This window comes from Anas acuta, chromosome 3 (assembly GCF_963932015.1).
Source record: "Anas acuta chromosome 3, bAnaAcu1.1, whole genome shotgun sequence".
Taxonomy (NCBI): Eukaryota; Metazoa; Chordata; class Aves; order Anseriformes; family Anatidae; genus Anas; species Anas acuta.
In genome coordinates, this window is record NC_088981.1 from 93,968,582 (window position 1) to 93,985,125 (window position 16,544).

At 39.8% G+C, this 16,544-nt stretch overlaps 1 protein-coding gene across 1 annotated transcript; it reads right to left on the reverse strand.

Annotated features, from left to right (window-relative positions):
- Positions 1-880: 880 nt before the first annotated feature.
- Positions 881-16,537, reverse strand: FBXO9 (F-box protein 9). The gene is made up of 13 exons (XM_068678403.1): positions 16,282-16,537; positions 12,617-12,694; positions 11,490-11,648; positions 10,807-10,864; positions 8,772-8,871; positions 8,123-8,253; positions 6,595-6,709; positions 5,787-5,905; positions 5,258-5,348; positions 4,223-4,318; positions 3,549-3,642; positions 2,897-3,051; positions 881-2,273 (listed from the first exon to the last, which is right to left on the reverse strand). The coding sequence occupies exons 1-13, from the start codon at positions 16,282-16,284 to the stop codon at positions 2,165-2,167; spliced, it is 1,308 nt and encodes a 435-aa protein (XP_068534504.1). The 5' UTR covers positions 16,285-16,537; the 3' UTR covers positions 881-2,164.
- Positions 16,538-16,544: the final 7 nt, after the last annotated feature.

A 16,544-nucleotide genomic window follows, 5' to 3' on the forward strand; every position in this document is an offset into this window, starting at 1 on the left:
TAATAGTCACACATGACCAGACAGCAAAGCATTTTGAAAGACAAACTAGCTCGATTCTCTTACTGCTAAACGTAGAGGAACAGACATATTAGTCATAGCTCCATCTCACAGGAGGCTCATGTAACTTTCTTGGTGAAGGAGCAATTAATATATACCTTAAATAATTGCCAAGACTTTTGCTGAACCAAGATCTCAGTTTATAACAGGACCCTAGCTAGTTTCTCCTCTGTGCCCAGAGTGTATTTCAAACATACAACAAAGGCAGGAAAAGAGAAAGCTCAGAAACAGCAGAAATCTTGGTCTGAAAAGGGCTTTGAATTGAAAGGGAGCCCTACGCCATGGAATTTAGTTACTGGACAAAACTAGTAATCAGAACCACCTTCTGATTCTTGTCATAAAAGCTTTCTGTGTTTCTCATGAAGGCAGAACCAGATCCATACCACCATCAACAGAAGTGTAGGTAACTAACATCTTTTCTCAATTACAAATTTGGCAATATTTTGTTACTCATCTTCAAAGCATGAAGCCAATGTTCTAAGCAATTGTGTTTCCCTTCAACAATTACAAGAGTACAATACACTTGTTCTGTTGTATGAAGTAAGAGTGCAAGTGCAGCCCTGGGGCCTAAGGGCATCGGCCAAAGGGTTGTAGGCGAAGTCTCATCAGTCAGCTACAAAAGACTAGCTCCTTACCCAGAACTCATGTACCTGAAAGCTCCTCTGCTTTTCTGAGAACCTGAAAGTGGCATAATAAGAAGTCATTAAGAGATTAATTCTGTCAGTCTTGCCTAACACGCAGTTCATCCATGGTAACTCCTAAGTAATCATCTTTTATTGTATGAAAATAATGTTTTCTTGGCAAAATAAGAAATTGCAAGGGATTGTGTGTTCAAAATCATGATTTATTGATGTATTTTTAATCGTGTAGCTTCTTGCAAAGATACACTTTATAAATTATGGAACAAGAATAGTTCTTTCCGCAGCTCTTTCAGACTTCAGTTCTCAAGTCCAGGTCCGTATTTCGAAATGAGATGTTCAAAGGCAAATTATGCAAAATGGCTTTAAAAAACTACACTAAAAAGCTGCAGCTCTTTCAGAACCCGAGATACATATGGTAAGCTGTATTACAGTGTCTGCACTACACCCCCAAGCAATATATGCAGGAGAAGCAGCATACGGTAGCTGCACCAATCTCAAGGTACACTTCATGATTAGCAGTACACAGCACCTGAACATCTACAGCAGCCTCACAATTTATCTTAGTACAACAAATGCTCAAAGGATTTACAGCATCTGTAGCGAGGTTAGATGAAGGGTTATAGCACGTTACAAACACGTTTAAGTGAGGCCTGCTTACCCGTGCAGTCAGACCTTGCCGACGCAGAAGCAGTACACACACAAGCGTTTCACCACTGCACTGTGACACCTCCCAAGCAGAGCCGCGCACCCTGCCAGCTCGGCCTACAGTACAAGAGGACAGCTCGCTGCCCACGTCCTCCTCCCTTTTACGTCCATCCTGTTGAGAAGGCAGGCTCCACTGAACTTGTGTAAAGCTCAAGTTACGTTTAAGACCAGCTGGAATCACTGCATTGGTGGGGATGTACCTCTGCATTTAAACATTATATTCGTGACTGCTTGCCCTGGATTGTTTTTTCCTTAAGGTTGATGTCAACATAATGCCAGATCTTGAAGGCAAACAAAATAAATTTAATTTAAAGAAAACATTTATTTGAAGTTCTTTTAAGTCACACAGCTTAACAAATATAAAACAGCTTTCTCCCCTTCACATGTCAAGCCTTCACCAGAGACCACAAGCACTGTCCTGTGGACAATGAGATTTTCCTATAACAATTCCTTTTGGACAAACCAGTGTCCGGGCAGATGAAGACTCACATTTTAAGCAGACTGATTTATAAAATCTGTTTAAAAAAAATAAAAACTTTGTTATCAAATTCTTGTCACAACATAAAGGTGTTTAAGCTTGATCTCAAAACGAATCCCCAGCCATAATCAAATGGAACATACTGCCTTCAGAAAAAAGAAACAGAAAAAACTACCAACCCCAGAATTTTAAAATGCTCCAAATATATACACATTTATAACTTAAGTGCTCATTAGCTACAACCTTTTATTCATGCAAGAGTTGTGAGAGGAAAAGGTGTTTCTTAGAGCGGCTTTTCTGAGAATGCAGTAAAACTCTTCACTCGTGCAAAGAACAGAGGGGTGTACATCTTGTCAATGTCAAAAGTAGTAACTGCTGTCTCACCAGTCGATCTGCAAAGAGCATTAGAGAAGTTAAATCAGACACAAGTTGCCGTTTAACTCCCTCAATTATGCACTCAAGTTCCACAGTACGACACGTGCAAACTACAGCTGGAATGCATGTATCTTTCACACCGCCTCGTTCTGAAAGCACGTGAATGTTGGCTAGGTCACACCATGCAGAACACTTTGCGTGGCTGCATTCTGTGGTCTGCAAGCACCAGAGTGCCCACACAGTGGGTGCAGGGACCCTCACATAGTGGTGTTTACAGCTTGCACGGTCACAGGACAACAGAGATAGACCTTAATGAATATAGGCTTTCCACACACTTTTACTGGCATCACACTGAAGTCATTTGAACACTGTGTATGGATCCTTTAAATGGCTACAATGCTGCAACTCAGCTACTCAGCACTTACCATACCACTAAAAAAAGTTATTCAGATCTTGGGATTTCTTAAAGTTCACTACAATACATCAAATCAGGACCAGCTACTGTTTCCAGGACATTTTGTTAGAGCCTCATCAGTCTCAGAGCCTACACATTTTCTGAACCTAAGTTCTGGATAAATTCACGTCACATGTGTTTCTACAATTAAGTATCCTTCTTTGATCTCACTCTGCATTTACTTACTTGTAAGTTATGTGACAAGAATGATGTATCCAAACCAGTTTGTTGAACCTCTGGCGCCCACTGGAGCACAACTGCAGCCCTACATGAAAACTGTGATCTGTTTCTTGTACAGGAACACGACGGAAGTACCTGTATTTGTGGTAGTCAATTGGTTTCTGTGCAAAGAAAATAGTTTTGAATTTAGATGTTGATTATAGAAGTTTTCACAGGAAAATACGAATGGAAGACACCACCCAAACTACATAAACTCGCTGTAGAGTAAGGTAACACTACTAACTCATTTCTTTTCATTTGATGCTGTGCAACATCTATGTGCATGGTCAAAAACTGATCTCAAAATGACCTCTTTCCACCCTTCCCTCCTGTTTGTTACAAACTACCTAACAGCACCTCACATGGCAATTCAGCCTAAAGGGGAGAACCATTGCTCAACTGTGAACCAAATATTTATGTCTTAATCAGGATTACTACAGATTCCAGGAAAAAAGACAATTCATCACATTTATGTATTTATGTTAAACATTTTTCAACATTCATTTTTCAATCCTCTGGTGTAATACAAATCTTCGTGAGCCTTAAAATATTCAGTCTGAGACTTATTAAAAAGCCCTCTCCTTAAATTACTTTTCTCTATTTTGTGTGTTCTACCGACCTCTTCCTTTTTCTTCATTATTACAGCAAATACTTTGGTTTGATTGTCTGTTTCCTGGGAAAGACGATAATGGCCAAGTAAGATTGCATCCGTTCTGGAAGGTTAAGAGAAGTATATTGTCAAGGGCAAAGAAGTTCGTTGTCCCAAAAGAGTTTTCTACAAATGTCAGTAACTAAAAGATAACTATGTATCATAATCCAGGAGACCTATTTTTACTTCCATTTGGTAAATACCAGGCTCATTTATAGTATGAAATCAAGAAATCATTTTTGTAAGGCTGCTTTAATTTTACCGATTAACTTATTAACCGATTAACTTATTATCGTTACTGTCCTGTCCAGCCTACTGCTAAGTATTTTCAGGTTTCTGGTGGACAGCTTAAGCCTGTTGTGAAGTCCCAAATGATTTTCTGTATTTTTAGTAAGTTCCTACAAATATCAAAAAGAAATCAGGCAATAATTTATACAAGTCCCACCAAAAACTTCACTGTCCTTCACAAACACAGTCGAGGAAAGGGGAGAAAGCAGTTGTTCTCAGTAGTTTTTGTACAACAACATTACATTTTTACCCTCATTTTGCTAAGCCCAGATATGGAATTGGACACAAAACTAAGTAGAAATTGCCATGGAGAAGCAATAGAGAAATTTTACAGCTAAATATTTTCTTTCACTAACCTTGTATTTTTAGTCCGTAAGCGAGGAACGATGGATTGAGGATCTTCAGGAGTTGTTAGCATCATAACTTGACCATCTGGAAAGAATCTCAAATACCTGCAAAAATATAGATTACACAATATAAATCTAGATTATTTATTTATTTTTTAAATTACTGAATGTTTCACAGAAGGAGATAGCAGAAAAAAAGATCAAAACCCAAAAGGCAGTTTTGAAGATTAAAAGACCAAGTTATGAGGAGTTATGCAGAAGGACAGCAATTTGGGAGCTTCACCAGCTCTCATTAAAGCAAGGAGGCTATCCTGGAGTCAAAACTGACCTCAAGAAAGTTTTCTCCATTCCCAGCACCCATTGATAGAAATGCAATAAAATCTTAATTACAGTGTTAGTATGGAATGGACAATGTCATATGGTCTTTTTCAGGATCTGGGATCTGATTAATTTTTACACTACCCAGATACCATCTTGATGTTTGAGACTCTATTAATAGCCATGAGATTCAACAATTTCTATTAAGTTTCCAGCCTCGGAAGAGACAGTGGAGTGGAACAAACTTAGTGAACAGCAGAATGAAGGACAAAAGTAAAATAGCCCGAAGAAACCAATAGCAAGGTATTTACGGTAAGTTGAGAAAGCTCAGCCTCCTAATTACATAAAACTGGTTACAAATGAGTTAAAAAAAACAGCTCTCAAATAATCACTTGTTCTCCCTTTGCTAAAAGCTATTATTATATCAGAAATGTAAAACAGAAGTGATTTGGGGAATGAAATTTGTGTATTAGTGTTATTACTGTTGAACTTCTATCCACATGAAACAACATAACTGAACATGAAATGTGTTTCTAAGCTCGCCTCTAATTATTGTAACAGGCACTATTTCTTAACACCTGTTCTCAAAAAAATATATATAGCCTTGCACACACTAAGAGCTCCACTGGGTTTTACAGGGTGATGAATGTTTGAGATACCAAGGGCTGGATCTAAAGAACTTAAGAGAGAGAAACATTTCACTCACTCATTGTACTACAGTTCTACCTGTAATATTCCACTTGGTGCCATGCTCTATAGAAACCATCAAGAGATTGTTCTCCTTGGCGTATGTACGTTGTCTTGCTGATGTACACACCTACAGGAATGAAGGAAATAAGTATAGGAACAAAAATGAAATGCATAAAATACTTAAGATTAAAAATGGTAACCCAAAACTTTTGAGTTTTTGTTACTTAAATACATGGAAGTTTTTTGTTTGTCCTGTACACCCTCCCCTTATTTTTACAGATATTCTACAGATTCATAAGATTTCAGTGGGATTTCGTACATATTCGTACAGATCCTTGGCCCACAGAATCACAGAATGGTCGAGGTTGGAAGGGAGCTCTGGAAGGCACCTGCTCCAAACCCTCTGCTCAAGCAGAACCACCCGGAGCTGGTTGCCCAGGACCATGTCCAGGCGGTCCCAACAAATTAAGATCAGGTCTAAGAATGTCAAACATAAACCCCATCCAATTGTTCCTGTCACAGTTACATGCAGTAACAAGAATCTGTTTCCCAAAGTACACCTCACCATCAAATCGAACGCGAGGCCTTTCCAAAAACATTTCCCTCCAAGAAGAATATGGAACAAGCTTATTGCAACTCCTGCCCCACACTTTCAAACAGACTTGGTGCCAGATTTCCGGATCTCTAGTAAAAATAAGAAAAAAAGTAAAACTTTTAACTCAAAACTTTCCTGCAAAATTTATCTTTTATGTATCAGAGCAACAAATGCCTTTAATTTGGTTTGAATGCAACTGAAATAAACTTTCTTGAGTTACTGTGGCTCATAGAGTACCATAATTTAACATCGTTCATTCCCTTAATTCTGGAGCATTTGAAAACCGTTTCCTTTTCCTCAAGAAACCCAAGAACACAATGTAATTTTCAGCCAAGTACAGAAGAGCACTTCAGCAGTCTGGCACTCCTCTCTGTGGCCACGAGGATAATGACAAAATATACATTCTGGAGACCCTGCAACTCTGACTTTCAAACAAGGCAGAAGAAATAATGCTTTCAGCAACTTTTATTACAATTTATTCATCTAACACACCAACCAGTGGCATACTCAAAAGCTGATTAACTGTGAGGAGCATAACACAGTACTTGCCATGGGAAGAAAATGAAGGACATGGTCCTACATGTAAGATTTAGGGGCCGGCGTGAAAAACAAACCAATGAAAGAAAACAAAAAACCTGACCCCTTCAATATTGACAATTTTGTTCTATGAATTTGTCATCCACCTCTACATACTGTTTATATATGCTTGCGCATAAAACACCTTTTTTCTTCCTTAGAGCAGAGAGAAGCTTTACTCTAGATAAATTATCTACAATACCTGGCACAAATGTAAAATCCTCGGCAAACAAGAGATAATTGCTCTAATGATCTTAGGTCCAAGTCACTCGAAACCACCCATCGGAAGATGTACATTAGTACTTCCAAAGGCAATGCTGCAAATAGAAAACAGTTTCTTGTTAGAGTGTAATGTGTAAATCAATAGTTTGTCTGCATTTCAGTTACAGACATTCTGACTTTCCACAAAAAAAAAAATAAATCTGTTTTTCCACACTGCTTCCAGATATCAGGGAGGCTACCAAGAACAGTCTCCTTTAATAAGGAAGTTAAAATATATATTAGAAAAAAGTAACAAAATGGAAAAAAAAAATCAAAAGTTAAGACTCAATTGCATTATGTTAAAACAACAGGATGTAGTGTTAGACTACAAATATGAGTACTTGTAAGGTACCAAATTCCACATCTACATTCTACATTCAGTGTCTATAAAGCTGCTTTTTTATTCCAACTGATCTAAAGTGTAACATTACCTCAAAGCATACTGCTTTGGCAAGACAAGATCAGATCACGTTCCATATTGGATAAAAAAAAAATCTAAGAACAATGTATCCACCACAAAATTGGTGTCATATCACTGTATTTCGTGGTACAAGTCCAGTGATGTTAGGAAAATGTTAGTGTTATCATATGTTACAAAACGTTTTCACAGAGCATTGTTTAAAAATGTCTTCTAATGTACTAGTAGATAATGACAGAATCCTCATCAAAGCTCCACAAGATCATATGAGAGTTTTCCTAGCATTAGAAATTCAGTGAGAATGTCCTGAGAATTTTGGTTTCATTTCCTTCTTATAACTTTCTGCCTCCCTGTGTTTTCTGTTTCAGTTGTTAATAATCTTGTTTACTGATCTTCTATTGTTAGGGATTGCATTTCATTTAATTTTCAACAAGTGCTGCTTTCTGGGACCTACGCCTTGACCTGTAGCACCACATCCACATAAGACTCAAGGACTTTCCTCAGTGTAACAGCTAACAGCTTTGAGCGAAATTCAAGAGAAAATAGCTGAGGCACAAAAGGCACATTAAACAGTAACTACCTGTAAATACCATGGCAAAGATTGCAGTTTACTAGATTTTTGGCTTTTAGTGTAAAATCAAGCTTCTTAAAAAAAATGTTGCTGCACTCCCACAAGTGATAACTGATAGAGAATCAGATAAAAAACAGGAAACACAGAAATACAGATCCCTTCACAGAACAACAACTCTCTTACTGAAGAATTGTAATAGATATGTGTAAACAAAAAATAAAGACAACACAAACCATAAAAATATATTAAAAACATACATACATTAGAAATACATAAATACATTAAAAAGGTTGTAGGTTTAAGGCAAAACCATCCATGAAAAAGTAGATATAACTATAAAAGTAAATAAAGGGATACTGTATACTTTTCTCTAAAATTACCTTTAGAATGAAAAAGGTAAATGTTTTAATAAAGACAAGTGAAACACATGATCTATAAAAATTCTTCCTCTGAACTCCTGAAGTCCACCTTAGCTCATACCTGAGATATGGGTCTGGTTAACATCAAGCTCAGGCTGACAAAGTTTGACGGAAGAGTCCTGAAGAGTTAACTGTTGCTGGAAATCTGACAGGAGATCAGCCATTTTGCCATCCTCTTCGTTATCCTCAACACTAGAAAGAGAGAATGCCAAAACTTTGATATTGGACATAACAACAGGTGTCCTTATCTTTACACCAATTTGCTGGATCATATTTAAGTTGTATGTTGCAATACGATCCTTTAACAGGCTCATGCTTGCTTGCACAAAGTAACCACAAACCACACAACTCTCCTTCATCTCATCACAAAATACTTTCCTTCTCCTGTATAGGGATACAGAGTTGCTGAAAGATCTTCCAGTCACTTTTTAGTATCATTTAATTCTACTCCAGACAAGCTTAATGGAATGAGCTGAGAATAAAGAGCCCAGTCAGCAACTAGCAGACCTATCAAAGGGTTTTAAAACATATAGAGAGGAGAATTATGTTTGGGCCTGTCGTGACTAAAACCATAGCAAGGTGTTATACTCAACAAACCTTCCTTTATTTTGATGATTACAATGGAAAGCCCCAGTACCTACAGGACACACTGTAAATTGTTTTACTCAGGTTTCAATACTCCTATGCACTTAGTAAATTTTCACACTTACCACCTCTTTCCAACTCCATCACCATCTGGGGACCGTGTATAGGTGATCCTAAACTCTATGTCAGGTACAAGCTGCATGGCTAGACGATAAAACTTGATGGCTGAAAACAAAAGGTGTAATATTTAAATGTGTCTGATGCCTATATTAGCTTACCAAAGCAAACATTTCTTTTCAGAGAGATGACTTTGACTAAAAGTATTAAAAAACGCGGAAAATGTCTTCACATAGTAAATCCTGCTTAATCTAAACTGATTAGGTATAAATTCATTACAGAAGAAAGACAAATCAAACACTGTCAAAACTAAAAACTTCATATACTCTTCCATAATAACAATTTCTCACATTTCAGCCTTTACAGATTTGCCTTAACCACTAAAAAAAAAAATCAGTCATGGAGGACAAAATTTGACAGTACATGCTGTAAGTCCTCATTAAGTTTGTTGCATAGGACTTAAAGTTTTTCCAACAAGCCATAAAGCTTTTAAGCATTGATGTCATAAATAACCAAAAAAAAAAAAAAATTTTAACATAAATTTTATCATAAAACCTAATAAATTTTAACATAACTAAATTTTAACATAAAACCTAATTTGAAAGAAGATGTAGGTATACCTTAAATTCCCAACGTAGTACAGACAAATATTCAGACATACATGACATTATATAGGTGAAATCTCAAACAATATTGTTTTATGTTTAAAAAACGTCAGCAAGAGACCCAAAAGAAATACATTTTACCATGGAAGCTACAGAAGGCACAGGAGCAAGCCACTCAAAACTCTGAGGATGAGGAACCTGACTGGTTTAAAAGCAGCCTTTTCCAAAAGCAAACAAAAGACTATGGGATGTGAGAGAGAACTGACAGCTGGGGCTTCATCCAGCACTCAGGAGAAAGTACTTCTGCCTTTAACACTCTGAAGATGCTACACACACTGAGCAGAGAAAGAGGCAAAGGAAAAACACCCTCTGTGAAAGAACTGTTACTTAAGCTGCAGCATGGCTTTCTTCTGAGTTAACTCTGTGGATCCTTCAGAAGGCAATGTGTTCATTGTACATGCACACGTGATCTTAACACCAGTATTAAAACAGACTGTGTTTATGTGCCTCTTTACATCCCCACATGATTACTCCCATGTGATGATACTAAGGCCAGATGGCCATTCTCCATCAGTTTGGACCTTTAAAAAAGAACCAAACCAAACCATTGGTGAGTTTGGAGCTCAGAACTTGTTACACTAATGAGTCTGAGAAGCCTGAGTTTGGGGTAAGTGTTCGTGTTCCCTTGAGTACTTGTCAGTGCTGCTGACTGACAGCTAGTATCCTGTGGCTGGGGAGGATAAGGAGTAGCAGCAGCCTCAGCTGAACAGATCATTCTTAACTTTAGCATTTAGACTCCAAGCTAGGCTTGTACTGTACTTGAGCATGAAGAAGCTGCCTCACATAACTGCCTCACAAACGTCAGGTATCAGCAGACATCAGAAGCAGGCTTAAAATGTCACTTGGATTCTGGAGAACTGGGCCAGGTCAGCAGATAAAAAGTGTGGTCTGAAAACAGCTGTCCCAACACATGCTCAGTAATTTATCTGTCTGGTGTAGGATCTTGCTTCTGAGGTCTCATATGGATGTACGTGTAGGAACAGTCCTCCCAAACAACTGCTACATGTATCGAGGCCCTGCTTCTCATGATATGGCTGAGCATCACTTGCTGGTGGGAAGTGGAGAATAATTGTTTTCTCCTTTTGATTCTGCGTGCCTTTTTTTTTTCTTCCCTTTAAGCTAATGCTAATACTTTTAGATTTCAAAATACTCTCATGTTTTATCCACAATCTAGAAATCATTTCCTCGATTCTTTCAAGCTTAGATCTGTGATATAACGGTTCCTTTTACAGCAAGGTTGTTTGCTTATCCAAATAATTCTCAAATTACTGTTAGCCTTCAGTTTAAGTTCACTGTACTGTCATCATGCACTCTTACTCATAAATTAGTAGGTTAAATTATTCTGCAGCAAAGACACTCACTACAGACTTCCTATTACCTTCATAAAGGGCCCCGTTTTGTTCTTCTTCTACCGCCTTCAGGAAAAGTTCTTTTGCCTGCAGAATAAATTACACAGAACACTTAAGTTGGTTGTAAATACAAGAGCAATGCCATTTGATTTAAAATTAGTTTTCATCTTAGCTACTATACTCTACAAAGGAACACAAAATAACTCTATACTTAAAATGATAGAGCATATTCATAAGCGACAAGCCAGAACTGAAATTCCCAAACAACAATCTCTCCAAGTTCTTTAAAAAAAGATTTAAACAAGTTTAAAAAAAAGTCCCACCAGCCTGGATCTGGATCACAGCATGGTGCTGGAAGTGTAAGAAGTGAAGAAAGTTAACAAAACTATTCTGACTGGATCACAATCCTCTCACCGTGACCCACTTTATGCAGGGTTATATAAATTAATTCTTTTCAGTACTTGGACTCCTTTAGAACAGCAGCTGGACTTGCAGCTATGACAATGCTTTGCAAAGCTTTGTAGCTTTACAAAACCAGATAGCTACCCATTCCAAAAGGAGCTGGCGAGATGGAAAAGAACCAAAAAATAGCCTAAGCCCCATCTTAGGAAATAAAAGACACGATTATTGAAGTAGTATTGAAATACTTAGGAGAAAATTCAATGCTATACTTGGGACAGAAAATAACAGAATCACACATTTATTTTTGTACCTTTTCCTCTTTTGCTATCTCCTGTTTCCCTCTGGTATCTGCAGACTTCACTCCAGGTCCTCTTGGTGATGCTCTGCATGGCGGAGTTTCCAACCCACTAGAACTCACACCTGGGGCAAGCTCAAACATCCACTGAGCTCTGAACATCTGGAGCTCTGCCTAAAACATCCGATTAATTCTGACTTAGTATCACATATTCAGACAGTACGTCTTCTAAGCAGAGATTATACAGTACTAACACACAAAAGAATTCCAAATTATGCGTTGCACTTCCAAGTCTTAAAAGGTTTCAGTGGGTTCAGGCATGGAATTAGCAATTGTTTTATAGTAAATTTTTTAAAAAGTGCACGTGCATTTGTTTAACGTCATTCAATAACACAATTGCCTTTATCTGGACTGCCTGCCTCAGAAGAAAAACTGGGATGTTCCAAGAAGTGCATTTAGTAGCATGGTTATGACCTAAAACTCCACAGGAAATATGCTTTTGAGAGATACCATGCATTCTTATTCACGCAGAACTATCTTGAGCATGAGTTAATTCTTGAAATGAAAATGTAGAAAAGCTCATTTTTGTACATAAGCATACTAAGCTTTATGACAATCAAGGCTGTCATTTAGATAAAATACATCTGAGGCCTTACATTCCTTTCTGTTTTAAGAACGAAAGCATTATGCTTTGTGAAACAAGACAAGTTACTCTTGCCATGCATTTTTTTCAACATCTTTGAAGTTACACTTTAAGTGTTTCTAGCAGTTGTCAAGAGTGCTAGGGAGCACTGACACAAAAAAACAGCAAATGCAAGAAAACATGGTGTTCTATCAGACTGCTTTTATCAACTTTTGCTCCAGCAGAAAGCGTCACATTATGCCTGAGCTTAACCCATACAGAAATTGCTGTCTGATTTCTACAGATTTTCAAAGAAATTCCAGATCTGCCACAAACTTCCATCTGTACAGATACCTGATGGCTGACTAACATCCGGAACACAATGCAAGATTTCACTTTTGGAGGGGCAGGGACATTAAGCACATGTCATAGCAACAAATATGTGATACCTAGATGAGTATAAACAGTGCAGCTGAAATCACAGCAGTGATTAAACAAAACGTTAGCATATACAACATACCTGAAGATTTGCTTCACCAGATCTTTCATTGTCATCAGTTCTTACCAAGTCAGAGTGACAATCTTCTTCAGCTTCTGCCTAGTAGAGAGTAGTCAGATGTGATTACAGAGTGCAGGTCCCCACAGAACTTTTGTAACACACAATTATCATGGATACACATTTAAAAAAAAAAACAAACCACACTCTTCCCACATCTTACCTGTCTATTCCCACTGATCAATCTTAATTGACAAGAAAAATTAATCTTAAATTAACCAATATTGTTTGCACTTTCCTATTAACCCAATGAGGATGTTTCTTGCCCTTCAGTGCTATCGATCCATCACAGCCTAGGTATGTATCACTTGAAGGCTCACATACACCAGCACACTGCCGCGATACCCAAATAAAAACACGCAGTATCCACATCAAAACACAGACCCAAAACTTCATTAAACTGAGATGTAATTCATAGTGATTATCTTCTGATTTCCCCTATCTTCTCATTGTAAAGATAACCAATAGTTTGGATTTGTTTAATACTTAGGAAAGCATGAAAAGACAAGTTCTTAGAGTAACAATAGCTACTTTATGAAACTATGGGACAAGAAGGGCAATCTCAAAAACTTACATATTAAAATATGAAGTACCTGCCCTACTGAAAAAGGAGTTAAGAAGCTAGCATGAGAGCTTGATGGCTGGTTTTATTTACAATACTGCTGAGAGATAAGTTAAACAAATAAGACAAAGCTTTTACTGAACTTAACAAGGCCCAACATACCAGTTAGACAGCTAGATTAAGAGCAGAGCTTAAAAACACCCCTCCTTAAAAAAAAAAAAAAAAGAAAGAAAAGCTTCCCCAATCCTGCTTTCCCTGAGAAAGGGAAATTTCTCATTGCTAAAATGCATTACAACTGTATGGAATTTATGCTAAAATAAAACAAATTCCAAATCACTGACAAGCCACCACAATAACAGCAGCAAAATGCCAGTAAAGAAAAAAATCAATAAAGACTGAGACATCTGTTTAAAGTTCTTGCTGTTTCTGAGGCATCCCAGTTTTTCTATGATTCTGTGCTGAAATTCACATCTAGCTCTGCAAGTATGTCACACTAAGTGAGATTATGAAGGCAAACCTGGCATTAAGATTACCAGCACCACTTATAGAAGCTTTGCATCCCCCTCCTTCCTCCTGCAGATAGCCCTCAAAGACTTAAAATTACATCCTGTAAACTTACTAGTGAGAGTCTTTGGAGTTCTCATAATTAAATCCCTATCTCCTGCACAGTATCAGCGCAGATGTCAAAGCATTTCTGCATTCAGAAAGTTTATAGAATTTATATAGCATCTGGAAGCTCACAATCAAGCAGAATGCTGGCAAACCTGACAGGCAAAAGTTTAATCTCTTGTCTTGGTGACAAGCACATCCCTGGAGTCCAGCTCGTAGCACTTGTCCCTGGTTCCCTGAACTACCACAGACTTACTGGGCTGGCTTGTCATCTGTAGACGTGCTTTCACTACTACACTGGTTGATTTATCTTTTACAATTCATGATGCAAACAGCATTGCTTGGTTAAAATAGACACTGTGTCTGCTTCTAGACGGATTCTGAAGGTTGTGTATTTTAAATTTCTCAGAGGAGGAAGTAGGTAAGCCAGAACATACCAAAGCCTTAAATTTGAGCAAAGAGTAAATAACTCAGAAACATCATTTTTTTCACTCCAGAATTTGGTTGCAGGCTGTTAACGTTGTGCAAGTCGCAGCAGACCTATCAGCAGAGTACTTCAGCACATGGGGACTACACCTACGCCGGGCAGAGCCAGGCAGGAACAAGCGAGCCCTGCCACAGATGTCTTGTATCTGTGTTCTTACAGCACGATGTTGGCACAAACAAGGCCCACCTCTGCCTGCACAGAGCCACAAGGCTTCTGGTCTGCAGCTGAGCTTTGTCCAGGCAACTCTCAGGCTGGGCAGAAGAAGCCTGGTTTTATCTGCAAAATGCAGAGACGAGTAAAGTTATTTCTAACTAAATCAACACATTATCTCCCTGCACATAAAGGCACACCCATTAAAAGCTTTAAACTACAAAGTCTGCAAATAAGTTATTTTAAGCCAATAAGAGTCAGAATTATTTAGGTTTTAAAGTTGGCTCAAGTCTAGCTTGTTGCTCCCTTCCAACTCAGGGTACTCTATGATTCTGCCTACTGCTCAAAAACTTGGTTTCAGTAACTTCTCGTGAGTCTTCATTTTCTTCCCCTTGCCTTTGTTTCAACTGCCCTACCTGCTCTTCATTTCCGAGTCAAAAGTCAGCCATGGTTCTGGACCACATGCTTCCAAAACACTGTTCAATGCTCCTTAAAACTTCAATGTGCTCTCAATTTCAAATTAAAAAATAAAAATACACCATACTACGGAGACCTACTCCAAAGCCCAGCAGCTGTACAAAAAAAAAAAAGCATTACAGAAGTCTTTATAACCAAAGTTTGGCTCGCATCTTTACTTTTTCTGTGCAGAGTTCACGTCTGTTCTGCAGTCTCTCATCTGACAGGTTTGTCTTCTGGCAGCAGTGGCAGCATAAGCTACCCTCCAAATTTATCTGTAATGCAATTCTTTCACATTGCTGCTGCACAGCTAACTGGACTGGAAATTTTTTCTCTATTAGCAGCCTTTCTGCTCTTTATTTGATCGGTGAAATCCCCATGGTTTTGCTAGTACAAACACATAAACACACCAGTAGAGTAGGCATCACCACTGGCAGGCAGCTCCTGAGATCGTACCCGGGGCAGGTTTTGACTTGTAAAAACTGGCTCCTTCCCTGCATTCTGGAAACATACTTCAGCTGCAATTACAGCTTCTCAGGTTCACAGGATCCTGCACTGTTACTGCTTAGGAGTTTAAAGGAATCAGGGCTGTTTGTCTCTATGCTATTGGCCTTCCTGGTGCTACAAGTCAGCCGTCCTACCTACCAGCGACTCTATCCTGCTTACAAAGTGAGCCATCCTCAGCGCAGGCTGAGCAGCTCGAGCGATTTTTCTGTGAGAAAAGTGGCAGCAAATCACCCAAAAGGTCAACAGGGAGACAGCAAGCACCAGAGCCAGCCTGCGACCTGCGGAAAGAAGTCTGCTGAGTCGATTTGGTTCCGATCTGTTCGCAAAGCTTCGGAAAACATTTGCCAAATGCAAACACCAGCTTATGTGTGTGGTTCTGCTTTTACTGTTTTGCAATCAACAATTGCGTGCTGCTCTCCCCCGAGCACAACAGCCACCTCCTAGGGGGCTCGGCACTGCAGGGTAGCAAAATGAAGGTAGGAAAAAGAGTTCGAGGCCGGAGAGGGCTGGGAATTGGCGAACAAGCAGGGATGACACTGCAAAACTGCGACCGATGGCCAAGGCTCTTACTGAACTGTAGGGAACCGAGGAGTAGCTCACGGTTACGCCTATGTGCTTGGAGTGACATTATGCCAGAAAATCGGTGTTTTGGCCGGGCGGTGAGTTCTGAGGGATATAAAGGGCTCGGGTGTGCACTGCCCCGGCGGGGCTGCCGGCAGAGCCGCCCTGACCCAGCCTCCTCAGACCCCAAGCCCCCCAGGAGCGGGGTGCCGGCCCCCAAATCCCCTCAGGGGCGCCGCCTGACGGGGCGCAGCCCCCGCTCCCCCCCCCCCCCCGCCACCCGCCGCCCCCTCTCACCATGCTGCCGGCCCTCGGGCGGCTCCGTCCCGTGCCGGGGCTCCGTGCCCCCTTCCCCTCGTCCCGCCGGGTCCCCGCGGGGGGCACTTAGCAGAGTTCTCGGTCGGAGAAGCGCACCACGCAGCGGGAGTCGCGGCGGGCCCTGCGGACGGCAGCCATCTTGCCCGGCGGTGAGGGGCCGGCGGAGCGGCGGCGGCGGCGGCGGGGAGACGCGGCCACACCGACACCGGCACCGCCACAGCGCCACAGCGCCGCCCGCCGCG